The 27,140-nt window shown below is 42.3% G+C and overlaps 1 protein-coding gene across 4 annotated transcripts in view; it reads right to left on the minus strand.

Moving 5' to 3' along the window:
- Entrep2 (endosomal transmembrane epsin interactor 2) overlaps nucleotides 1-27,140 on the minus strand; it is a 430,735-nt gene that overhangs the window by 69,650 nt on the left and 333,945 nt on the right. For 3 of the 4 annotated variants that reach the window (XM_087188280.1, XM_004852663.3, XM_087188279.1), the window contains one exon: nucleotides 211-345. The exons of the other annotated variant lie outside the window; for it this stretch is intronic. In XM_087188280.1, the coding sequence (XP_087044406.1) occupies nucleotides 211-345 (135 nt within the window). The remainder of the gene's footprint in view (nucleotides 1-210; nucleotides 346-27,140) is intronic. 4 annotated transcript variants of the gene reach the window in all.

Consider the following 27,140-nt stretch of genomic DNA (forward strand, 5'->3'; position numbering starts at 1 on the left):
TGAAATGGAAAATGAGATCCTGAGAGCAACACCTTTGAAACGAAGATCGATGATCCTTTAACATGCTCTCTGGAAAGCTGTTTCCTCTGGCGTTGAAGCTACCTGCGTGAATGATGAGCTGATAGGAATCTATGTGTTAATAAATCTCCCTAAAGTGTCTGGAAGGCCCAGGGGGCAGTGCATGCACAGGCAGCGGCGCCCAGGAGTCACCTTCAAGGTCAGTCTCACAGCATTGCAGTTCTCCTGCAGCGGGTTCAGCTTCAGTGTCTCCCCAAGGTTGCTACAGCCAGATGACTGGTGCTGCAGCTCACAGCAGACACACACCTCCACGCTGTCAAACTTGATCTAGGCAGAGGACACAGACAAGTCACCGTCAGCAAGGCACTGGGCCCTCAAGGGTACACGCAGCAAGCGAGCAGCACAATTAAGGACACAAGGTCCATGGCTGAACATTTGCATAGCATGTGTGAGGTCCTAGGTCTAATCCTTAGGACCGCAAAGTAAATACATAAGTAAAGATGGTTCAGCTGAAAACATCTCATGTCAGTTATCCTTAAGTGATAAGGCCAAAATTATTTCTACTGACCAAGGCAAACACCATCAGGAATTACTCCAATTCCTTATTTTTAAAAGCAATGAATAAAAAAGAAAAAGTACATTTGAGGGAACCTAAGGTAGTAAGTTCCAGAGAGAGATAAAGTAAACTGTAAATCACTGATACAGATTACTGATTTATACACAGAGATGTAGTATCTAAGACTTAGCTCATTTTTCTTTCATGGTCAGAAATTTCCTGTCTTACTTCATGGATTATGAGATTCCTATTCATCCACTAAAACCTAACTCCACTTCCATCCTTGAGGCCTTGTCTGGCTTTCCATTCCTGCTTCTAGTGGACAGTTATTTTATCCATATTTATATGCTATTGTTACAGTATTCACAGGGCTGATGAATTATAAATGCTCAATGAATGCTGAATAAATAAAAACAGCTTGGAAAATTAAGAGCCATGGAAGGAAAGAAATACTCTCTGAATATTTTTTAACATTGTTGGACCAGAGTCTCAGTGATTGGGAAAATATCAATTACCAGTAGCGTCTGAGGGGAAAAGGGATTCAACAAAAACAAAGACCTAGCTGTAAAATAAAATCAGTAAGGTATAGGATTTTATTCAAAATAGCACAATATATGGAACCTGAGACTAGGAGATGCCCTACTTTTCAATGAATAATGATAAATGTTTTATATCAGCTAACTCAAACTACAAGCATTTTTAGACAAATATTGATCAGTTATAACTGTAACAAATGATTTTTCATTGTGTCAAGTATTGCAAAGGGAGGTGCTGCTATGAAACCTCCATGTGCCAATGTGCCTGCCATTCCTGAGCACCAGGTGTGGGGTGCGAAGTGCAGGTCCATGAGAGGGCCCGTCGCCCCAGAGGTGTGTGCACCCTGGGTGAAGCCCATCCATCACCTCTCAAGACCGGGTTCCTGGATTTTCCATTTGGCTTTGCATTCACTGGAACTTTGTTGGCTGGCACAACACTCACCACAAAGCCTTTCCATCGCGCTCCTACTGGCTCTTATATTCTAGTCCTCATCTGTACTTGCAATTTTTTAAGTACTCTTTCTCTTTCACTTTCCTAGGAGTGCTACGCTGTGCCTTTCCGCTTTCCGGCATCTATTCTGAAACAGAAGAGCTTAAGACGCAGGCCCCTGCCCTGCCCATGTCAAGCGGGCTTCGTGACGCTTTCACCAGGAGAAGACGGGCAGAGGTGATGACTGGGAGCCCAGACCGCGACAGCCTTCCCGTTTCTGCGTCCTCCTCCCAGGAGTTCTGTCCTTCAGCAAGAGAGGACGAGACCAGGCCCCGAGAACCAGTGGTCCTCCAGCCTGGGCCCCGGAAGGAGACCATGGAGCAAGCCTGTGTTTTGCCCTATGGTATACAACACTTCCAAGAAAGGCCAAATTGTTTTCAAGATATTCAAACAAATCTTACTTCCACCATCAGGTATGAGAGCTCAAGCTGTCCCTCATTCTCACCAATGTTTGGCTGTGCTGGACGCACATGTAGGGTAGGTAATAAAACAGTACCTCATTTTGTCTATAGAGTGAGTAATAAAACCATCTCTAATTTTTGGCATTGGGCTTTTCATCTTTGCCCCTTTTCTTATCTATTCCTATGTGTGACATAACATGCACAAAAAGTACACAGAACAAACACGGACAGTTTGATGAATAATCATGAAGCAAGCACCCATATGACCACAGCCGACACCCTCCCCCTGCCAAGGACTCTCAAGCCTTATACCCTGTAGGGAACAGGGGAAGGGGACATTACCAGAACCTCTGCAGTAAGTCCTAGTCTCCTGCGAGCCACAGCAGCACACGGTGAATTACAGGAAAGGTAGACGAATGAGACTGAGAAGAAGCTGAGCTTTGGGTCTGATCAGTGCTGCTCTAGGCAGCAAAGACAAAGCCCCCTAGCTTGCAGCACCTTTTATTTAGTCCATCCAAAGAAACGAATGTAACAAATGAATAATGTAGATTTCAGTATCATATTGGGGTGAACAAGGTGTAACAAAAGACTGGGTGGGAGCGGTGGAAATCTAAGAACAATGAGGAACTATGCAGATGAAGATTTAGTTCCTCCCAGGAACTACACAGATGAAGATTTGGTTCCTCCCAGGGCGTCTCCCACAGGTGTGGTCTTGTCCTGGAGGATTACAGCATCATGGGATCATTGAGATCTCCCTTGTGACCTGAGGCCAAAATGGAAGTATGTCTTGGAGTGTTATTGCTGGCCTGTAGGCAGGAGAACTAGGCCTACTCAAATGATTTTTCCCTAGAATTATGTAGCATTGCTCCCAACAATACCCGTCATCCCTCCCCTGTCCGCACCACACTCACTATCATGGTAAATATGTCCATGTTTCCATGTTTACACTTCTACCATTTACACTATCGTTTAGCTCAACCTGTTTTCCTAATGTGATATAAAAGCAATTGCACAGTATCATTTTGCACAGTATTTGGTTTCTTTCATTAAAAATTAGGTTCAGCCACATTGTTGCATGTAGATGTAGCTTACTGTTATGTCATATTACACTGCATAAATGAGCTGCCATTTATATGCCCGTTTTCTTGCTGGTGAGTTTGCCAGTTTTTGGCAGCTAAGACTGTTGCAGCCCTTGTCTCTTGGTACATATGCATGCACACTTCTTTGGGGACAATACGTCTGTTGAATGAAGCTATTGGATCTCTGGAGACCTTCAACTTTAGTAGATAGTGCACGAGCAATTTCTAGTGTGATTTTACCGATTTACACACCTGCCAGCACTGTGCAAGTGTTCTCCTTGCTCTACAACCTGGCTTATACCTGGGAGTTTCAATCTTTTTAATTTCTAGCCAGGAAAGCATTGGAGGAGGTAGTTCATCAAAATAAGAGATGAAGCCAAGGGAAGAGAGAAAGAGGGGATATAAAAGAGAAAAGAGATAAGGGAAATTTTAAGATAATGAGAAAAGGATGTCCTTTCATGACAAATATGTAGACTGCCTGTAAAACCAATTCATCCAGACTGAACCAGGAGACAGAGGCTCCGTGGCACTAGCTCTAAGGAGAAAATAAAGCTGACAGAACTCCTGATGGATAGATTTATATTGAGAGGTGATTTTCAGTTGTCTTGGAGAGTTTGAGATGAATCAGAAACAGGGACATGGTATACTAAACAAACAATAAAACAAAACAAAATAATTATAACCTCAGAACAAAAAACCAATTCTATATTGCATATGATTTTGTTGACTATGTGGCTTGAAAATATTTTCTTACATTCTATAGTTTCCACTTTCATCATCTTAACTGGATCAATCGTAAAGCAAAGATTTTAAATTTTGACAAAGTCCAACTTACTAATTTTTGCTTTTGCACTTTTGCTGTTGACCTCAGAACTTTTTGTTTTGCTGAAGATCCTAAAGATGCTCTCCTTTTTCTAAAGGATTTGTAGTTTAGTTCTTACATTTAAATTCACATCCATTTTCAGTTAATTTTTGTATAATATAGGAAGCTCTTGTTGAGGTTTAGTTTCTTTTTGCCTATCGGTATTTAATTGCTCCAATATTTGTGGAAAGGTTATGTTTTCGTCACTGAATTGCTATTGATCCTGGTCAAAAATCAATTAAGTATATCTGTGTCAGTCTACTTCTGGGTTCTCCATTCAGTTCCACTGATCTATATGTCTCTCCACGACGCACACACTAAGTTTGGGAATTGAATAAATTCATTTGTCCCATTTTATTATTATTTTTCAAGATTATTTCTTTGCCTTTCCACACCCATTTTAGAATTATATTGTCTATGTCCCCAAAAAACCTTGCTGGGATTTTGATAGGAACTGTATTTACCTGTGGATCAATTTGGGGAGAAATGACATCTTTATGATGTTGATTCCAATTCATGAGCACTGTATGTCTATTTAGTTAAATTTCTTTGATTTATTTCTTTACTGTTACGTGCTTTTCAGTGTACATGTCATGTATATATTTTGTTACATTTATATCTGTGTACTTTTGAGTGATTATAAATGATATTACATTTAAATTTCAGTGTCTATATTCTAATTGTTAATATAGAGAAATATATTAGAATTGTGTCTGTTTATATGTGTCCTGCGATCTTGCTGAATTCCCTGATTAGTATTAGTTTTTGGTGTTTATGTTGTTTTTTAAAGGTTCATTGGGATTTTCTACATCATAGTTAGTTTCATTTCATCCTTGCTAAACTGCATTTTTACTTTTCTTGTTTTGTTGCACTGGTTTGCATTTCTAGCACTGTGTTCTATGTTGACCAGGAATGGTGAGGGTGACAATGCTTGGCCTTAAGAGAAAAGCATTGTGTTTTTCACCACTCAGTATGTTATCTGTAGGTTTTTTGTAGTCACTTTTGCCAGTTGAGAAAGTACTCCATATCTCTTTTCCTGAGTGTATTTTTTAACATTCAATACATGCTTGATTTTGCCAAATGTTTTTTATGCAACAACTGATACAATCATGTTCTTCCTCAGTCTGTACATATGGTGGATTAAGTTAATTGGTTTTTAAATACTGAACCAACTTTGCATCCCTGCAATAAATTCCACTTTGTAATGATGAATATTATCCTTCATATATATATTTTTAATTCAATTTGGTATTATTTTGTTAAGGATTTTTGCATCTATCAATAAGGGATATATAATTTTCTTTTTCTATATTATTTAGGGTTTTAGTAGCATAATAATTCTACTTTCATAAAACCAATTGGGAAGCGTTACTTTATCTCCTATTTCCTGGAATATTGTGTAGATCTAGTGTGTTAATTCTTTAAATGTGGTAGACTTCTCCAGTGAAACTATCTGACCTTGAAGATTTTGTTTTGGGAAGTTTTCAACTTATGAGCTCAATTTCTTTAATAGTTATAGGAGCATTCAAAATATCTATTTATAATCATATCTATTTATATTTATATAAATATCTGTTTAATACTGCATATGTTTTTCAAGGAATTGATGAATTTACTTAAGTTGTGAAATTTACTTGTGTAGTATTGTTGATGTTATTCCTTTATTAGCCTTTTGATGTGTATAGGTTCTGTAGTTATAGCCCTGTTTCATTCTAGATTGTGGCAATTTGTGTCTTCTATTCTTTTTGTGTGTGTGTGAGTTTTGGTGATCTTATCAAAGTAGCAGCTTCTTTTTAAATTTTTCATTTCAACTGGTTTTGTTTCCCATTTCATTGATTTCTGCTTTTAACGTGATGATTTCCTTCCTTCTTGTTGTTTTGGGTTGATTTTGCTCTTCCTTATCTAGCTTATGTTATTTTCTTTTTAATATATATTGGGTAAACAGATATCTCGATGTTTATTTTACATTGCAGAATGATTAAATCGAGCTAATTAACAAGTCTATCGCCTCACACACATCATTCTTTGGAGTGAAAACATTTAAAATATATTCTTAGCAATGCTGAACCATATAATGCATCATTACTTATTACATGTATCATTCTGAGCAATAATTATTAAAGCTTATACTTTCTACCTAACTGAAACTTTGTTTCCTTTGGTCAACATCTTCTTTTTCTCCATCCATTCCTTCTCTTAGAATCTAGCAATCATCATTCTACTTGCCACCTTTACAAGTTCAACTTTCTTGAGGTTCCAATTTAAGTGAGATCATACGGTACTTATCTTTCTGTGCCTTACTTATTTATCTTACATAAGATCCTCCAGGTTCATTTATGTTGTCTTAAATAATAAATGTTTTGATTTTTAAAAGCTAAATAATATTCCACTATACCTAGGTACCATATTTTCTTTATCCACTCCTCCAATGAAGTTTCCTCCCATACCAGCAATTGTGAATAGCAATAAGCATGAGAATGTAGATGTATTTTTGCCACACTGCGTTCATATCCCTTGAAGGTATACTCAGAAGGGGGATAGCTGGATCATATGGCAATTCGATTTCAGTGCTCAGAGGAACAACCATACTGTTGCTTGTAATGGCTGTATTAACTTATATCACCACCAACAGTGCACATGTGGATCAAAGGGTACAAAATTTCAGTCAGGAGTGAGCTTTACTCCAAGTCAATTAAGAATAGTACCAATAAGAAAACTAAAAAAAAAAAGAATAGGACAGAACTATTTAAACCTGATAATACTTTACCACAGATGAACAGCAAGCATCATTTCAAGTAGAGAAATACTGAAGGCAATTCCACTAAAATCCCAACGTGGTCACACTATCCACAGTCATCACCACACTTCTCCTTTGTTTTAGGGGCGCTAGCTAATGCAATGGGAAAACACTGTAAGCTGCATAAACATTAGAAAAGATAGAATTGCCTCCATTTTCCAGATGATATCACTGGATATTTAAAACAACCTAAGAGATTATATTTTAAAACTAATGGAATTAATGAGAGTATCTGTTACATTGATTATAATAAAAATAATATAGGTAAAAACCACTTAAATAAAAATGGCAAAAATTCTATTCACAATAACAACTCATATAAAATACTTAGAAATAAAAACTAAGTGATTTATGTTGAGTAACGTATAAGATGTGAGACCAGGGAGTTGGAGGTCCTTCTATTTGGCCATCTACTACCACTGAGCTCCCCTCTTTGGCCTAGGGAATCCTCACCTATGAGTTTCCTGCCTTCTCTAGAAGTGCTTTCCCAGCATGCCTTGCAGCGAGGAAGCACGGGTTCCACCCATGAGACAGGACTGCATCAGACTTTAGACTGAGCTTGGGTTGGAAAGGCAGACGTTTAGGCTCCAAATTTGGTTTCTAGCCATCTTAGAGCCTCTGTGAACTAGTGGGGATAATTTGTTCTAGGTGAATCCTAGTATAAGTTGTTTTCTTCTCAATTTAGAATCCTAAGTGACACACACATCCAGCCTGAATCAGGGGAGGTCCACAGTGTGCTCCTAAATGGAAAGCTGCAATATGCTAAAAAGTGGTTCTTCCCACGCACTGGTATTCCAATCAGCATGCCAATGCAGTAGATGGAACTGGACAGTATTGATTTAAAGACTTTATAGAATAATAGTACATACCCAAGAATTACCCAGAAAATTCTGAAAAAGGATAGTAATGGGAGGAATGGATATTAATCTTATTATCAAACACTAAGTTTATGGTTTAAAATAAATAGAATAATAAAGAGTTTCAGAAATAGGACCGACTATCTCCCAACTATCTCTATTTTTTTTTTTTTTTTTTTGGTACCGGGGATCGAACTCGGGTCCTTGCACTTGCGCAGCAGGTGGCGAAACCACTGAGCTAAATCCTCGGCCCCTATCTCTATTTTTTCAATAATGTATGAAAAAGTAACTTGTCAGTTCACTAGGAAAATGACAGTTTACTTAATAAAAAGGTGCTATAACTGTCTCATATCATAAAAATAAAATATCTTGGTCCAAGGGCCTAAATCAAAACAATAAAGATTCAGGAAAATGTATAAGAATGGTTGCATTCACATGATATGTGCAGTCTTTTGAAAAGCAAAATCTCAGAAGCTATAAAGTTTCAAAATAAAAGCCAGGACAAAGCCTCAGGGATGAGTGGCTACCCAAGCCTGAAGCTGGAGCAACTGGAACAGACACATTTCTCCTTGGAGCTGCTATGCCCCTGGATGATAGACTCTGAGCTCCCGTGTGAGTTTTCATGAGACTGATGAAAAGGTAATTCCACTAGTAAACATTCATTAGGAAAGGGGACAAGCATGCAAATGCAGAAGAAATTAAAAATGAAAAGAAAATGCTAAGAATAACTTTGTGCCCTTAAACAAAAGGATAACTTTCAGTGAAAATAGCAATTAACAAAATTGGTGTGCGCAAAAAAAAGAAGTTTGAAAAAGCAGGAATAGACTAAGCACTGTGGAAGAAGTTTTATAAGACTGTAGCTAAAGACATCGAGTTGGTCTGAAAAACTTGCTATCCCTGTTAGATGCACAGCTGGGAGAAGCCTCATAGCTGCCCGCCAGTCAGTCTGCTGAAGATTCCCTGGGAAAATCCAGGTGGGACAGCTTGGTTCGTGACCCTGGCTCTGGGCCAAGCAGTCACTGGGCACCAGCAACACATGCAGTGGGGGATCGCTGCCCCCAGAAATAGGCCACATGGCCCTCCACAAAGCATCTCTGGATTGGAAACTAACCAACTAACCAACTCATGAGAACAAACCACAAGAAAGGCACCAAATGAGGGGATTTCTTTTACTCTTTCCATGGTGCTACACTAGCACAAAAAGCCAAGTTTGACTCTGTCACATATGCATTGTGCCAACAGAGGAGCAGACAGGCCTGGGTCAGAATCACGGCCCCTGGGCCTGTGAACCTGTTTTTGGTTTCATGTGTGTTCTTTGCTGTTCTCAATTGGAGAAAAGCCCAGCTTTCCTGATACACAGTCAGCCTCTGTATCTATAGGTTCTGCATCCATGGATTAAAAATACTCAAAGGGAAAATTATGTCTGTACTAAACAAGTCTTTTTCTGATTATTATTTCCTAAACACTACAGTATGGCAAGTAATTGCATAGTATTGTGTTAAGTATTATAAATAATCTACTGATGACTCAAAGCATGCAGGAGGATACACATAAGTTATATGCAAATACTACACCATTTTATACAAGGGATTTGGGCATCCTTGGATTTTAATACTTGTGTGAGGTGGGGGTGTGTGTCATGAAATAAAACCCCAGTGGACAGCAAGGGAGAGCTGCAGTCTGTTTTTCCCCAATTCATGAACATGCAAGGATTATTATATAATCACATCTCTAGGCTTGGCACTGAGTCTGAAGTAGCTAATGTTTAACTGACAAGACAGTTTTCCTGTTGTGGGACCATGCAGGAAAAAGGAAAAGATATAGCTTGGCTGGAAAGCAGGGTTTGTCACATAAAGTAACCCTTCAGTGGGCTCAGGGATTAGACATTCAAATAAATCTTTTTCATCAGTTATTTCACTGAGTTTGTGATTAATTCTAAGAAAATTTCTGGAAACCTCCTGATTAGTTCTCTGACCTCAACATCTGGGTGTGTAGGTAGCTGACAGATTTATTTCAAGATTGTCCCTTAGTGTAGGGGTCATTGGGAACGACACAGCAGAGCTTTGCAAATGAAGCCACAGTAATTTTTCATGAATCTCTTCGGAGCATTTAAAAAGCTAGCCTGTCCCCCTTATTTATGATCCATCAGCCTGCCTGGGAGTAGAAAGGGCTTACGCAACAGAAAGCAAGGGATGTGAGGCCCCGACCATTCTCTTACAGAAGCAGAAATGAGCTAGGTATGTGACCTTCAGACATCCTCAAGGACAGCAGCAGTGGAAGGCTGAGCCTGGAGACCGAAATGTTACACAGTCCAAGGGGGCAGGACAGGACAGGGCAGAGGGAGGAGAGCCACTGCTCTGCGGGCTGGGGAATCCACAGTGGAACACAAGGTCACCGCTCAGGATCCTTCAACTTAGAGTTTTCAACTGTGATGGTGCTAAAACAACTGTCCTGTTTTTCATTAAGTTACACAGGACATGAACACTTTATTATAGGCATTAGATGATTTTGCCAAGTGTAGGCTAATGTAAGGGTTTTGAGCATGTTTGAGATAGTCTAAGCTAAAGTATGATTTTTACCAGGTTAGGTGTATGAAATACATTTTGGACTTAATGACATTGTTAACTTCTGATGGATTTATTGAGATGTAATTCTGTTGTGAGTTAAGAAGCAGTTGTCCTCAAAGTCACCTGCCAGGAAGTGACCCACGACAAGCCACTTAACCTCTCTAAGGGTCAGTTTCCTGGGGTCCGGGGAAGATCAGATGAGGTTGTGGAGGTAAAAACACAAAGTACAGATGCTGTCATTTGCTGGTGTTATTACTGTTGTCATTGTTTCAATTAAAGAACAGGCTTGTAAAAACTAGACACTACTTTTCAATTGTGGTAAAATACACAGAACATAGAAACGGCCACCTAACCCTTTGTGAGAGCACAGTCGGGAGTCTCAAGTACATTTGCTGTCATGCAACCAGCACTGCTCTCCATCTCCACAGCTGCTTCAACTGGTAAAACTGAAACTCTGTGACCTCTGAATGTGGATTCTCCCGTCGAGGTCCCCTTCTGTTTTCTGTCTCCGAGCCTGACTGCCTCCAGGGACTTCTGTCAGTGGACTCTTACAGTGTCCATCCTTTTGTAACCGGCCTATTTCATTCAGCATCCTGCCCTGGGGGTTTGTCCCATCCGTGCTGTAGTATGTGTCAAAAATGCCTTTGAGGGCTGGGGATTCAGCTCAGTGGTTCCAGTGCCTGTTGTGCAAGCGCAAGGTCCTGAGTTCGATCTCCAGTACCACACACAAAAAAATGCCTTTGCTTTGCAAGGCTGACTAACACTTCATTATATCAACATGTCATAAATTTCTCACCAATTTATCAACTGAAGGACTCTTGGATTGTTTGCTTTTGTCTATTGTGAATAATGCTATCAATAAAAGAACACAAATATCCTTACTTTCACTCTCTTTGGGTATATACCCAGAAATGGAATTTCTGGATTATTATGGTAATTCTATTAATTTCATGAAAAAAAATCCCATCTTGTTTTCCACAAGGCCGTACCACTTGACACTCCCACCAGCGGTACACAAGGATTCCAATTATTCTGCCTTCCAGCTAATACCTGTTATTTCCTGGTTTTAATTTTTTTATTGTATCCATCCTAATGTGTGTGAGGTGGTACAGTATCACACTGTGGTTTTGATTTGCATTTCCCTAATGATTGGTGATGTTGAGCATGTTATCATGTGTTTCTTGGTCATCTGTGTATCTCTGGAAAAATCTCACTCTATTGATTGTGTCCTTTCCTGTTTGTAAGTAGATTCTATGTTTGAACGCTGCTGGGATTCTAATCATTTCCTGAAATATCCTCATTAAACCACTGATTCCTGCCTAACCCAATAATTTTGGGGCATATGCCTGAGCTAATATGGATTTATTTTTTCTGTCTCGGTACTGAGGATGGAATCTAGGGCTTTCCCACTGAGCTACATTCCTAGGCCCTTGTTACAATTTTGAGACAGGATCTTGTTAAATCGCTGAATTACCCAGGCTGGGCTTGAACCTGCCACCTCCTGTGTGCTGTGATTCCAGGCATGCACCACCACTTCTGGCCAACACAGATTATTTACCAAAAGAAAAAAACACATAAATAGCTAATGGGACAGACTGTTGCTTAAAATTGAATGGAGCTCAGGAACTGCCTCAGTTCCTCCCAGGGGAGAGGAAAACCATGGTCATAAGCAGAATGACAGGAAACAAAAAGGAAAGTTGTATTTGATTGTTGTTCCTCACAGGCTGGTTTCTCCAGCTAGAACGTGTGTGCATCACACTGTTGCCATACCTCAGGCAAAGAACATGGGAAAAGAACGAGTTGGGTTTTTTCCCAAGACTCGGCACAAGCATCCTCCTCAGTATTTGCTAGTGGGACTGATAGTCCTGAAACACAAATTTCCCCTCCACACGTTTCTGTACCTGGCTATTGTCCCATCCGAGGGCACGCTCCCTGGGACATGGGCCTGCTACATGATAACTGTTCACAAATGACTCTAAAATGAATATGGATGAGTGAAGAGTTTTAATACTAAAAGATTAGATCCAAAACTGTCATTTTGGTCAATTCAGTTGGATTTTCATGGATTCTAGAAGGTTTTGTATTAGGGTTTTTTTCTGTATTTTAGGATGCTTTGATGTCTTGGAGCCTTCCTGACCTCGGAGAGACTGCCTCACCCAGAGCCAGCTAATTCTCAGTTAATAAATAACACAGCTGCCAGCCACCCTTCCAGTAGCAAACCAACCAGTCCAGAGTCTACAGCCTCAGCCACCTACCGTATCCAACTCCCACATGCCAAGCCATTATTTCCCTGCCCCATATCACCCAGGCTGGGGTCCTGAACAGCTAGGGACCACCCCTATAGCCCAGAGCCTGCCGTGAACCACTGGTGGTACATGGGTACCACCACCAAGGTCAAGCATGCATCGTGGTGGTTCAGAGCCATCAGGGAGCCAGACAGACAAATGCCAGAAATGCGGACCTGCCATCAACATCTAAACACATTACTCAAACCTGACAATCCTTTCCCTCCCACAGAAGCTCCGATAAAAGGCTCTGGCTCTGGATCCCTCTGACTCCTGACTACCCCAGTGCTTTCCCATGTGACCTTACATGGTGTGATGGGCCCTCTGCCCTTAGGAAGATGAATAATAAACCATCCTTTCAAAGAAGTTGTCTCTGGTCTGCTATCTTACTGCACCTGAGTACAAGTCCTGGGTACCTCTGTAACCAGCTTGCAACCCTAAGCATGATAAATCCCTCTCTACCAATCTGATCCTCCAGTTTATCGCTTCCACAAGTATAACTTCAAAGGAAAGGTGTTGCTTAGTTTGGATCTGCAAAGTCCCCCGAAGGCTAAGGCTTGTTCTGCAGCTCGATGCTACTGGGTGGTGGTGGAAACTCTGGGGGAGGGGATGGGGGAGAGCCCTAGCTCCTTCTGCGTCATGGCCTGATGAGGATAGCAGGATCCCAAATCCCTCCTCTTCCTCTCTTTTGCTCCCTGGCCATGAGGTAAGCAGTTTCGTGCTGCCATGTGCTTCTGTCATGAAAGACTGCCTCCTCACAGGCCCGAAATGCCAATGCAAATTAATCATGGACAGAAATCTTCAAAGCTGTGAGCCAGAATGGACCTTCGCTCTTTCTAGAGTGGATTATCTCAGGAATTCTGTTACAGCAGTAGGAAGCTGATTGACACACTTGTGCTTCAAATGCACAATCTAGTCCTAACGTGCAACCCATGGCTGTGGACTGGGTGAGGGTCCAGTGTTACTCTATACCCGAGGTCTGATTATGTGCAGAAGAGGGTCTTCGTGAAATCCGCAGTCCTTCACAGTGCTGCACCATGATCCGCAGAGTAAAGGCCAACACATTTCTTCAGCCTTTCCCTCAGAAGATTTTTTTCATTTTGCTCTGAGTGTTCTCTAAGTGAGGGAATCCTCAATTATTCTATAATACAGTGACAAAGCCAGCACATCAGCCACTCCACAGCAGAGTGAGTGGGGAGCTGTGTGCACGGCAAGGACCGTCGTGGTGGGCTGCAGAGTGTCCTGGCCACACTCTGACTTCCTCGCTGCGCTCCGTGCACCGGAAACACCAGTGGCAGGGCGAAGGACAGGCAGCCCACCCAGGGAGCTGCTAGATGGCAGGAAGGCCCATCCAGCATGGCACCGGCTGCCACCTGAGTGTCTCTCTGACCTGGACAGAGGTGCTGGTCCATACACTCTCCACAACATGGCCCGGCTGTCCATCCAATGACTTCAAACCTATGCCTCCCTTTACCTTGGGATTCCTTATCACAAGTCCATTCTCAGAAGTGGGAAAACAAAGCCTTGGTTAAGTAGCTAAGAGAGCTGTTAGGCCAGGGGATGCTATACTTTACATCCATGACCTGGCAGTTACCCCCAACTTCCAGCACTTGCTTTTTTTAAACAATTCACAAACAGCACTATATGCTTTTATCTTGTACAATAGGATGTTTTGAAGTCTGTATACACTGTGGGATGGTTAGATCTAGCTAAGGAGCATTACCTAGCACAGTTGTTCGTTTTGTGGTAAAAGCACTTAACATCCACTCTGCATTTTTCAAGAATATAATATACCGTACTCTATGACCTCATCATATGTAGGATCTAATGAAACTAATCTCATAGAAGCATCGTAGAGGCTCAGATGCCTGGGGAGCGAGTTAGGAAGACGCTGGTAAAAGGATACATAATTATAGTCAGATAGTTGGAATGAATGTCAAGAGATCTGTTATATAGCAAGGCAGTTACAGTTAATGGTGATATATTTTCTTCTAGCACTTATTTGAAGCTGTGGGAAGGCCAGCGCCACTGGGCCAGCCTAGGGGTCTGTGGGTGCCCCGCTCTGACACCCCCTGCTCAGCCCCTAGCTCAGGGCATCCGGGGATCAGGTGTGACCAGTTTTCATCCAGCATGTGTGAATTCAGAGCTAGCATCATAAATGCCCTTGTTAGGCTTTTCTTCTCATTGCTTCCAAGCTCATTAAGAATCTAAAGTTCCACCTCTAAACCGACAGATTATTTTATGCCCACATGACTTGCATTATGATGTTATGCCATCAAGGAGGCCTGCCCGTTACAGCTGATCAAGTGTTTGTGCACTTCACTCTGCATGTAATTAGAGTGCGGTAGAACACAGGCCCGCACGTGGTACAGGAAACACATTTACGGTGCTGATGAAGGCAGGGAGCCACAGTGTTCTGTTTCTAATCATGTTTTGGTGCATGTACTGTGGGGGTAGGAGGAAACATACATCCGTAAACAGTTCTTCTTTATGACCCCCTAGCTGAGGATAATCTAGGCATGTTAGTTAGCTTTCTGTCCCTGGGACAGAATATCTGTGATGGTTGACTTCAGAGGAGGAAAGGTTTCTTTTGCTTCATGGTTTGGAGGCTCAGTCCATGATCATCACTTGGCCACCCTGCTTTGGCCCTGTGGTGGCACAGAATATTCAAGCAGCAGCGTGAGGCAGAGAAGGGCAGCTCACTTCTTGGTAGGCAGGAAGTGAATGAGAGACAGGAGGGGCCCGGGGTCTCAATGTGTCCTTCAAGGGCACCCCCAGTGACCCAGCTCCGTTTCACAAGTGCCCACTTCTCAAAGGTTCCACCCTTTCCCAGTCACACCCTGGGGGACATTCCAGTTCCAAATGATAGCACTAGGGTTTTGTATTTGCGTGTGTGCGTGCGTGTGTTTGTGTGTAAAATATTTAAGGAAAAATTTACCTAATTTCAGAAGGCAGGATTTTAAAAATTATATCTCTTATTATATAAAGCATATAATTAAGCCTTATAACCTTCCTGGAGCTTTGGGGGAAAAAAAAACTACCTGCTTTTTGTGTCTATCATCAGTGATTCACCTTTATTTTAATTTTTCCCTCATCATATTGTGTTTGCTACTTTACCCATTGCCTTTGGTACAGATGCTCAGCTTCTTTTTGAAACAGGGAATCTATTTCAAGGCTTAAAGTCTTTTCGAATCACACACGTGCCATCCTGATGAGAGAGGGAGAGAGAAAAAGAAAGAAAATCTACAAACTGTGGGACCATGCGGATGCCAACTGCAGCTTCTGCCAGGGAGGCAACTGTCAAGCGAGAACATGAAGCCCACGTCACAGGTTCTCTCTGGTGGCTTAGGTCCAGGTACTGGGGCTCCGATCTCTGCTGTCCTGGGAATTTTCCCAAGACCGTCCCATGGGAAGGACATTTTCAAGGAAGGCACAGTGGATAAGCCATGAGTCCTCACACAAACCTCCCTCCTGAACAGGAAGACAGCTGCTGTTCCTGAGACACTGGCCTTGCTGAGAGGTGCCAAGGGGTTTGACAGGGACATTCTGCCTCCCAAGGGACTGTGGGGCGGGAGTGCCCCCTTCACCCCCAGATCCCCTTTGTTAATTACGGAGACTTGCACCTTTAGCTCCATTCTGAAGTTCCACTCATCAGTGCTGTAATCAAAGTACAGATCGACTCTGCGAGCAGACATACAGAATGGGTTGAATAACAGGAAAATAAGGAGCATTGCGTGTTTTTCTTCTACAGATCCCCAAGCCAGAATGTTTGTACAGGGGTGTTAAAAAATGGGAAAGAGGGCTGGGGATTTAGCTCAGTGGTTTTGCTGCCTGCTGTGCAAGTGCAAGGACCCGAGTTCAATCCCCGGTACCAAATTTAAAAAAAAAGGAAAGATCCGAAATGAGTTTCCGTGGTCAAATTAACTTGGAAAATATGTTTTTAAAAGATTAAATGGGGTTGTCTATGTGTGGGTTCTCTGGCTTGCAATTCTCTGGGGGGGGGGTGTATGTGTGTGTGCTGCCTCTAAGAAGAGAACCAAGCAAGATGAACTGATGTCTTTGGGCTCCTCCTCCTCCTTTTTTTTTTTCTTTAAGACAGGGTCTCACCATGGCTTGAACTCACTATGTAGCCCAGGCTGGCCTGGAATTTGAAGCGATCCTCCTGCCTCAGCCTCCCGAGTGCTGGGATTACAGGCAAGTGTCACCACACCTGGCCTCATCCCCCTTCTTAAAATAACATCAATTCAGACCCTCAGTACCTGAGGATTTCATCCTGCCTCCTTTCCCATCTAGTTTTAGCCAGCCTCTATCTTCCTGCCGCATTTCCCCCTGTGAGACACATCCTCTCATAATTAATTCTTTACGGGGTGCTAAGGGGGTGGAGGTCTCTGTCTTCACATATCCACATCCTGCAAGGTCCTGTAGACCCTATCTATGGGGATTATATGCTCTCCAACTACCGTGGGGTACTGTGGCTCCCGGTCTGGGCTGAAAAGGTAAAACCTGTACTCAAGCTGCACTGGAGTCTTGCTTCTTGGAGAGAACTCTGGTCTTCCAGAGGTTCACAGAAATGGCTTTCCCCTTTCGGGTAGTCTTTTTCCTAGAAAGATGAATCCAGTTGTCTGTCTCTGCCAGCTCTACTGCAGCACGTCTGGCAAGGACCACTGAAAAGGGGCCTTGTGCTTTGGTTTTAATTGGTCTGAGGAAGTCCCTTCTTTCCGAGTTTTTATGAGCCCTTGGTCTCTGGGGGGACACTAGCTGGTGCTTGGGCCAGGAGCCAGTTGGACTCCGTTCTCAAAGGCTTGGATAGGGTGTTGTCGGTCTACATTAAGAAGCTACTGCAAGAGTCTGGCGGTCTCTGCGTCTACCACCATGTCAGAAGACAGACATGGCCGCCCAGGTAACATTAAATGGACTCTTATTTAGCCCAGTTTTGGGGTGTTACAAACCCTCAAGAGGGCGCTCGGCAGTAATCGGAGCCAGGACTCAGACTCTCTTGGCAAAGTTTTGCCAAAGCTTACTGTAAGGCTGGGTAACTCGACTTTTCCAGAAGACTGAGGCCTCCAGTCTTTGCCGCCCCTGAGTTATTTGAGAGGTAAAAGACCCATTGTCACTCTGAAGGGATGGGGGTAATCCAAACTGGGGAACGACCTCTTCGGGGAGCATCCTGGCTATCTCCACGGCCTTCTCTGAATGGGCAGGGAAGGCCTCAATCCAGCCTGCAAAGCTGTCAATCAAGACCAATACCTGTTTAAATCCCCGCATGGCGGCATGTGGGTGAAGTCTAATCTCCCCGGGGTGTGTCCCTCTCCCCTGGATAGGTTCTAACAAAGGGCATGGTTAGGCTTGCCAGACTTACTGTAGGGACAGAGTGGGCGAGTCAGGGCGTGTCTGATTCCCTATGGCATTGTCAGTCACTTTTGCCCGTTCTACAGGCACAGACTCAGGGTCTTTGACAGCCTCATTGAAAGGTTTTGCCTTTAGTCCAAAGTTAAATATCCATATCCAGCAGCAGCCGGCCCTTCCCAGGAGGGAATGAAGCCGTTGTTTGGTGCCAGGAGCCTCAAGATCCGGTCCCTACACAGCTATCACTCCCCAGGGCATAAGACTGTATGCCAAATACTGAACTGTCTGGGGGGATACCTAGGTCTTTTCCTTTAAGACTTTATATCCTTTCTTAGCTAGAAAGTTGAGCGTTTGTATAGTACAGTAAGTTCCTGACTTACAAATACTCCAGTTGCAAATTTTCATAGGTATACTGTACAAGACTCACTCTGTCAGCTTACAAACGCAGAATTACAAACAATTCTGATGTAACGGAACTCGTGCTTAAGTTGAGGACTTACTGTATTAGGGTTGGATAACTCCTGCATTGGGCTACAAATTAGAATATCATCTACACACCATAGGATGGTTCCCTGTTTAACTCTAGGTTCCTTAACTCTTTCTAGTGTCTGACCAAAAAGGCGAGGGCTATCTCTAAACCCCTATGGGAGAACTGTCCAAATATACTGATGTTTTTCTCTTGAAATGGGATTTTCCCATTCATAGGCAAACAGAAACTGGGAATCTGGATTGAGGGGAATAGAAAAGAAAGCATCTTTGAAATCTGAGACTGAGAATCAATTTGTGTCCCCTGGAATTTGGGAGAGAATTACATATGGAGCTGCTACCATAGGGTGGATTGGGGTCACAGGTTTGTTAATAAGGCAGAGGTCTTGTACAATCTTGTTCTCCTGAGGGCTTTATTATTAGGAGAAGGGTAGTACTGCAAGGGAACTGACATGGCTGCAGAAGGCCATATTTGAGAAGCCTGTCTATGACAGCTGGAGGCCTTTATGGGCCTCTTCTTTCATTGGATACTGCTTTGAGTTAAGAAATGAGCTGGGGTCTTTTAGCTTTATAGTTACTGGAATAGCAGAATTTTCCCTTCCAGGTATTCCACTGTACCATGCAGCAGGATCCACCTGTTGGCTTAACAGGGTCAGGGAGACCTGGTGTAGTCCCAGCAGGTAAAATTTGTTTTGACTTTTATAAGGATTTGAGAATTGTCCCCAGTTGTGCTAGTAAATAAATCTCTTCCTAACAAGGGAGCAGGACTCCATGGGACAATTAAAATCTCATGGTTAAACAGCTGGCCTTCAAAGTGACACGTCAGAGTGAGAGTAAAAAAGCTCTGTCTAGGGGTCGATCCCCTCCACCTCAACTATGGCTGTAGATCTAGAGGAGGGTTTTTCAGGGAAATAAGTTAGAACAGAATGAAGTAATTGAACTAGCTTGCCCATGATGTTCAGGGTTACCCAGAGTTCTTTGCAGGAAATGGTGACGTCCATGGACAGAGGCATTGTGGGTTACCTCAGGCCTCCTCCGAGAGGGAAATGAGGGTTTTGGCTGGCCTTGCCCCTCTCTGGGAAGGGGACAGTCAAACCCTCCAGAGCCATGAGTCAGGCACATTGGCTCCCTCACACTTGGAGCAGGGCTCAGGCATGCTTTGTGTCCAGTCTTCTTGCAATTAAAACAGGGCTTGATTTTCCTTGGGATTTCCCTTAGATCGAGTTTAAAGCACTGCCCGTTGTGACAGCTATAATTCTAGCCTTTCTCTTTTGACCTTCCTCCGGATCCCAATTGTTGGACCCAGAAAAGGCCCTGTCCAGCAATTGGGTCACAGGTGTCTGTGGACCCATCTGAAGTTCTTGTAATTTATGCTGAACATCTGGTGCTGGCTGATGAATGAAATGATGCCCCATGAGTGGCCCTCTCTGCCTAGAAGATGGGTCTACATCTGTAGTCCCAGTTTGACTCTGTTGAAGGGAGAATAGCCTCTGCAGGGCGGTTTCCTTCCCTTCTTAAAGACACTGTTCATTTGCATGGACATCAGTAGAGAGACAGTGGGAGGCACCTAGGACCCCTGGATGTCTCACCCTATAAATCCTGGAAGCTGAGATACCAAGGCCCCTTCTGCCCACTTTGCCCTTCTTCCTACTTTGCCCTTCTGCCTGTTCTACTGCCATCCTGTGATCTTCGGTAAGCTTACTGCATAGCATGAGGTGCACGCTTGGCAATTCTTTCCCCATCATATACAAGGACCTGGACTATTTTTGAACCACTCAACTGTAGCAATCTGACAAACCAAAATGCAACTAGGATGAAATAAGGCCCTGAAAGAAAAGACCACCTAGAGAGAAAGTGCAATGGGACATTAGGCACAAAAAGGAACAAACTGGGGCAGGCTGCTCTTCCAGCAGGCTCACTGACTCGGACCTGCTCTGAGATGGAAAACGGCAAAGTGAAGGAAGGAAAGGGGAGATAAACTTGTAGCGGGCCTGCAGGCCTCTTAGTGGCTGGGGGGAAAAAAAGCAAAACCAAACAAAACAAAACCCCACAGGGCTGTAGGAAAAATAAACAAACCAACCAAGGTTCCCAAAGGGTCTCACCTGCTCACTAGCTGGCTCAGCCAGGTATGTTACCAGACTCTGGGGTGCTGGAGTCTCCTTCCGGAGAGGATTTCTAGGTTCTTCTGTCCCAAAGAAAGAATCAAACAAAACTACCATAAACAGTGGCAACGCTTCACGTTTATTAAAGGTAGGAAAAAACAGGCTCTGAAGCGCAAGTTTGGGCCAAGGAAAAGTAGGAAAAAGGGAGAGAAAAATACACCCTATGGCGTGGTAGGGTGGGCTGCCCCAGAGAGACAGGACAGCCACCGCTGAAGGGTGACGGTCCCTTTTTCCTATTTCCTAGGGCGGTTTCACATCCGAGTCATCCTATCAAAGCCTGCTGGGTCCTGTCCTGGAGAAGGCCACATGCAGGGCTTTGCGGATGCTTCTGCGCATGTGTCCAGGGACTTCCTCGGGCTCTCTCTCCCCGGCAGTCTTACTCGCGCCCTACCTTCCGGCGTCATCTCAACCATGAGAGCACAGAGGAAGAAAGCCACCAGAGGGCAGCACATGAACCTCCCTCGCGGACAGCGGTGAAGTCCAGCACAGGAAGTGTCAGGGCCTGCGTTCCCGGAAGGAGGCCCCCAAACAAGGGGCACAGAGCAGTGGCCAAGGCACAAGTGCTGGGCGGCTCACCTCCTTTGGTCTGGTGCTGTCGCCCATCAGGAGGGGAGATGCTCAGAGAGGAAACTGAGTCAGGACTCTCTATCCTGACACCATGTGTCCCCGGCACGGACAGCATGGTGGGTGCGGGCTGCACCCCTGTCAGGATGCGCTGCTCCAAGGAATCAGAATGAACGAAGGATGCACACGATGGACAGGTGACTGTTCACCTGGAACCACTGTTGGCTTACTTTAAACATATCAAGTTTTATTTCGCCAGGAATAGTTTCTCTGCAAGGAATCTTTTGGGTTTGGAATCAACTTTTAAATTGCAAACTTTGCCATGAAATCTATCTATGACAAGGCAAATTCACATGTCAATAAAATTAAACCAGAATGATACTCCTAAAAGGAAAAAATTCTGTGTCGTATTGACAAAGCACAAATAGAAGTCAAATGCTAAAGTTCTCATGAAGCCCTTTATTCCTATGTGTGTGTATTGTGTTTCTCACATAAAAGAAACCAAGCAATATTTGAGCTTGAGTGTCTGACTTACTCCACTTAACACTGTGTTCTCAAGTTGTACCTATTTATCTCCATTTTTTTCTTTATGGTAGTGTAGTACTCCATTATGTATATGGGCAAAATAAAAGAGAAATAAAGAGGAAGTAGGGAGAAGTTCACATACTTTCCGAAATTACATATTCCACTGTTTCAAAAATAATTTAAAACGTATGCAAATTGGTTTTATTTATACTACTAGTTTATCTTAGCTCATTGAAAAGAAAGTTTTGTGTTGCATTACGTTTCTTTTTTGTAAGAATCTTCTTGGTTTATGTCTTATGTCTTACACTCTAAGTAACTATTTTAAAGATAATGATATACAGTATAATATGTATTGTTCCTTTATTACCTGAGACAGGGTCTTGCTGTGTACCTCAAGCTGGCTGGAACTCACACTGATCCTCCTGCCTGAGCCTCCCTAGTGCTAGGATTACAGGCGGGCACCACCACACCTGGCCTGTTTTATCTTTTCCCAAAATAAAAATAAAATTCTCATGAAACCAAGAGAGGGCACAACTGCTCTTGATTCCTGCTTAGTACAATACTACACCTTTCAGCAACAATAGGGACCAGGATGGAGGCATGGCCCGCAGGACCTGTGTGCTGTCAGCCAGGTTCTCCTTCCTCTACAAAGCCAGACTGCCCCAACCTGAGCCCGTGTCCTCCCGTAATTTATTATCTATTTCTATGAGGCTAAATTAAGGTTGCCCTGGTTACTGTGGGGCTCTTCTGAGGACCAGGGCCACTTAATTGGTGTTCACTTGGTTACTGGGTGCTTTCAATTTTGAGCTAAGAGTGCTGGTGATAAGTGTGGCTCCAAGCCTCCAGAGGAAATCCTCACCAGCTTGGAGGGAATGAGATAGAGAAAGGAAGGTCCTGCCAAGATGTGCCAGGCAGGGCCTCAGCCTACGGTCCCGACAGACCAAGCCACAATAGATAAGATAATTGCTTCATGAAGATAATAAGTAGCTTTTTAAAAAAATACCAAATGGAATCAATATCACACACACTACGTGGAGTTTGCCATAAAGATCCCACTGAGAGCATCATTCAGCAGATTGTTCCCGAGTTTCCACCTGGTAGAGAGGAGAAGGAACCTTGCGGAAAGAGTTCAGTGGCCTGGCTAGCAGGGCAGTGGCAGGTGTGCGGTCCAAGAACGAAGGAGAAGGAGAAGTGGATTTGATGCACACGATAGCTTGGATGAATCCCTAAAGAGTTACACTGAGTGTTAAATCATTGATTCCGAGTGATCACAATTTCAAATGGTCATTCTCATAGGAAAAGTGAAAAATGTCAATTCCAAATAGTTCCATGACATTTAGTACAAGTGGAAGTTTTAGAAATAACGGACAGATTAGAGGATGCCAGGAGCTAAGACTAGGGCGCAGGAGGGTGGTGGTTATTAAAAGGTCAACCCGAGGGACCCTGTGAGGGGCAGTCCAGTATCTCGACTGTGGTGCCTGTCATCTAGCCCCGCACGGGTGGCCAAACTGTACGAGATGGAACGTTCGCACAGTCACGGCACACAGAACAGCGCGTGTGAGCAGAACTAGGGAAACCCGAGTAGGGTACCTGGATCTCATCAGTGTCAACATCCTGGTTGTAATACTGCACAACTGCACTCAGCTCTGCAAGACATTACCATTGCAGGAGGTGGACAAAGCATACAGTGCATCAAGCTCAATTATGTCATGCAATTCTTGCAAATCTACAGTTATCTGAGTAAAAATTTCAATTAACTTCTAAAATGTTATTTTGAGAGTTCTAATTTTTCTATGTTCTGTTATGGAAACAAACATTGGTAGGTGGCATTTGTATGGATGCTCACTGTACAGGAGCATGAAATAGGAAGCAAGCCTTCGTATTCACTTCTTGAGAAGAGAGTTTTCAGATCCAGAAGTTAGGAAATACAAATAAGAGAGAGGGTTCACATAAATTATCTGACTGATACATTTCTATAATGATGGGATTAACAACAGCCAGCTTCTAAGTTTCATTCTTGCTCTAAAATCCTGTGTTTAATCTCATTCATTATTCAAAATGAAAAGTCTGCCTAAGAAGAGAAATAATCAAAAGTGGAAGAATTTATTTTGTAATTGACTCCTTTCTTCATACCCTGATGTATTGTTTTGCTGTGAATCTGAATACATTTTCAATTCCTTCCCAATAAAATGTATCCACTCATTTAACCAAATCATTTAATACTTATACTTATCCCTGTAAAACTACTTTGTTAATTTAATTTTTATTAGTACATGTTTGCAGTACATAATGATTACACTCACTATGGGGAGTTGCTACATGTGCATAACACAGCTTAATTCTTTCTACATTCCCCCCCACACCTCATAGTCCCCTTTCTATTGGCGAAAGATCAATCTCCCTATTTACCATTATCTATCATTTATTTTTGGTCTTTACCTTACTTATATTATGGTTTTCTCATGTAAGAGAAACCATGAGATATTTAAGTTTCACTTAAAATTATGATCTCAAGGTACATCCAGTTTCCTACAAATGACTCAAATTTATCCTTCCTTATAGCAGAGTACTTCTCCATTGTGAACAAATACATTTTCTTTATTCATTCGTCAATTGATGAACATATAGGCTACATCCAAGATTTAGCTATTATGGGTAGTGTTGCTATAAACATGGGTATATGTGTTTCACTGTAATATGATGTCTTTAACTCTTTTGGGAAGCTATGTAGAAGAAAAGCGGGGTCAAATATAATTTTTGTTTTTAGTTTTTTGAGAAATCTCCATACTGATTTCCATAGCAGTTGTATGAGTTTACATTCCCACCAAGTGTAGAGGGTTTTTTCCCTGCAGCAGCGACAGCATTTCTTATTGATTTCTTGATAATTGCCATTCTTTTTCCCCACTTCCCCTGCCCTCCCTTCAACCCCTCCATCCCTCCCTATTTACAAAGACTTTGTTTCCATTTTTTCATTTTCTCATATTAATTCCATTCCCTTTTTTCCTTCTCCCCCCCACTTCCCCTTCCCCTTTGCCCCTTTTCTTCCTATTTCACATTACCTATTATACCTTCCAGTCCTTGTTTACACTTTCAGTTTCTCACACTAGAGAAACTATTCAGTATTTACGCGTGTGTCCTATTTATTTCACTTAAGCATATCGCCTCAATGTGCATCCACTTAGTTATAAATGTCTCTAATTTCTCATTTTTTATGGCTGAGTAGTACTCCATTTTTATTAAAAAACCACATTTTCTTTATCCAGTCTCCAGTTGATAAGTATTTGGGCTGTTTCCAAGTTTTAGCTATTACAAAGTGTGCTGCTATGAACATGGGTGCACATATATCACTGTGGTATGATTCTTTTAATTCCTTGGGGAAGATACCCAGCAGGGGAATAGCAGGGTCAAAGAGGACTTCTGGTCCTAGTTCTTTGAGGTATCTCCATACTGATTTCCACAGTGCTTGCACCAGTCTACATTACCACCAGCAGTGGAGCAGGGTTCCTCTTTCCCCACAGCCCCGACAGCATTTGTTATTGGTTGATTTCATGATAGCAGCCATTCTTTCTGGGGTGAGGTGGAATCTTAGCGTTGCTTTCATTTGCATCTCTCGAATGACCAGTGATGTTGAACATTTTTTCATATGTTTATTTGCTATTTCTACTTCTTTGTCTGAGAAATGTCTGTTCATTTCAGATGCCCATTTTTGGATTGGGTCTTTAAATTTGGGAGATCTGATTTTTTTAACTTCTTTATAGATTCAAGATAGTACACCTTTGTCTGAGGGACAGCTGGTGAAAATTTTTTCCCACATTGTGGGTTGTCTCTTCACACTGTTGGTGGTTTCTCTTGCTGGGCAGAATCTTTTTAGCAAGAAGAGATCCCATTTGTTGATCATTTGTGCTAGTTCACGGGCAACTGAGGTTTTGTTCCTAAAATCTTTTCCTACACCAATGTCTTCAAGAGTTCTTCCTAAACTCTCTTCCAGCCAGTTTAGAGTTTCTATTTTAATATTTAGATCTTTTATCCATTTACATTTTAGTTTAGTGCATAGTGAAAGATATAAGTCTAATTTTCATCAATGGCAAGTTGAAACCCAATTTTTCCAGCCTCATTTATTAAAAAGGCTATCTTTCCTCCAGTGAGGGTGTTTAGCTGCTGTGTTGAAGATGAGGTGGCTGAGTGTGTCTGGAGTTGTTTCTGCATCTTCTAATCTTTTCCACTGGTCCTCAGGTCTGTTTCTTTTCTTTTTTCTTTTTTTTTTTGGTACTGGGGATTGAACTCAGGTCCTTGCTCTTGTGAGGCAGGTGCCAGAACCACTCAGGTCTGTTTCTTTGCCAGTACCATGCTGTTTTTATCACAGTAGCTTTGTAGTATCATTTCAAGTTCGGGGTTGTGATACCCCCTGCCATGTCTCTGTTATCTAGAGTTGCTTTTGCTATTCTGGGTATCTTCTTGTTCCAAATGAATTTTTGGATTGTTTTCTCAAGGTTTGTGATGTATGCTACAGGGATTTCAATTGGGATTGCATTGAATCTATATAGCAGTTTTGGAAGTATGGCCATTTTCACTAAGCTGATCCTTCATACCCAGGAGCAAGGGATGTCTTTCTATTTTCTGATATTGTCTCCAATCTCTCTTTTCAGAGTGCTATAGTTTTCAGAGAAGAGGTCTTTGATTTCTTTTGTTAGGTTGATTCCTAGGTATTTCAGTTTTTTGGATGCTATTGTGAAAGGAATTATTTGCCCTATTTCTCTCTCAGTGAGTCTGTTGGGTGTGTAGAGGAAAGCTATTGATTTTTGTGTGTTGACCTTGTATCCAACTACTTTACTGAATTTGGTTATTAAGTCTAGAAGACTTTTGGTGGAGTTCTTGGGGTCTTCTATATGGAGTATCATGTCATCTGCAAAATAATGACAATTTGACTTCTTCATTTCCTACCTTTATTCCTTTTATTTCTTTCCCTTGTCTAATTGCCATGGCTAATGTTTTCAAAACTATATTGAACAGGAGTGGTGATAGTGGACATCCTTGTCTTGTTCCTGATTTGAGTGTGAAGGATTTCAGTTTTTGACCATTTAGTATGATATTGGATGTTGGTTTTTCAGAGAGGGCTTTTATCAGATTGAGGTAGGGACCATCTATTCCAATTTTTTGTAGGGTTTTTAATCATAAATGCATGTTGGATTTTGTCAAATGCTTTTTCTGCATCTATTGAGATGATTATATGGTTTTTGTGCTTGGCTCTATTGATATAGTTTATTACATTGATTGATTTGCATATGTTGAACCATCCCTGCATCCCTGGGATAAATCCCACTTAGTCAGGGTATATGATCTTCTTGTTGATCTTCTGCATTCTATTTGCCAGTATTTTATTAAGGATTTTTGCATCTATGTTCATTAGTGAGATTGACCTATAGTTCTCTTTTTCAGTTGAGTCTTTCTATGCTTTGGGGATCAAGGTGATGCTTGCTTCCAGGAATGAATTTGGGAGTATTGCTTCCCTTTCAATTTCATTGAAGAGTTTCAACAGTAGTGGCAGTAGCTCCTCCCTAAATGTCTTGTAGAATTCAGCAGTGAAGCCATCAGGACCTGGGATTTCCTTA

The sequence above is a fragment of the Heterocephalus glaber genome, unplaced genomic scaffold, assembly GCF_053883595.1.
Source record: "Heterocephalus glaber isolate CG9 unplaced genomic scaffold, H.glaber_assembly_v1.0 deba00001531, whole genome shotgun sequence".
NCBI classification, from domain to species: Eukaryota; Metazoa; Chordata; class Mammalia; order Rodentia; family Bathyergidae; genus Heterocephalus; species Heterocephalus glaber.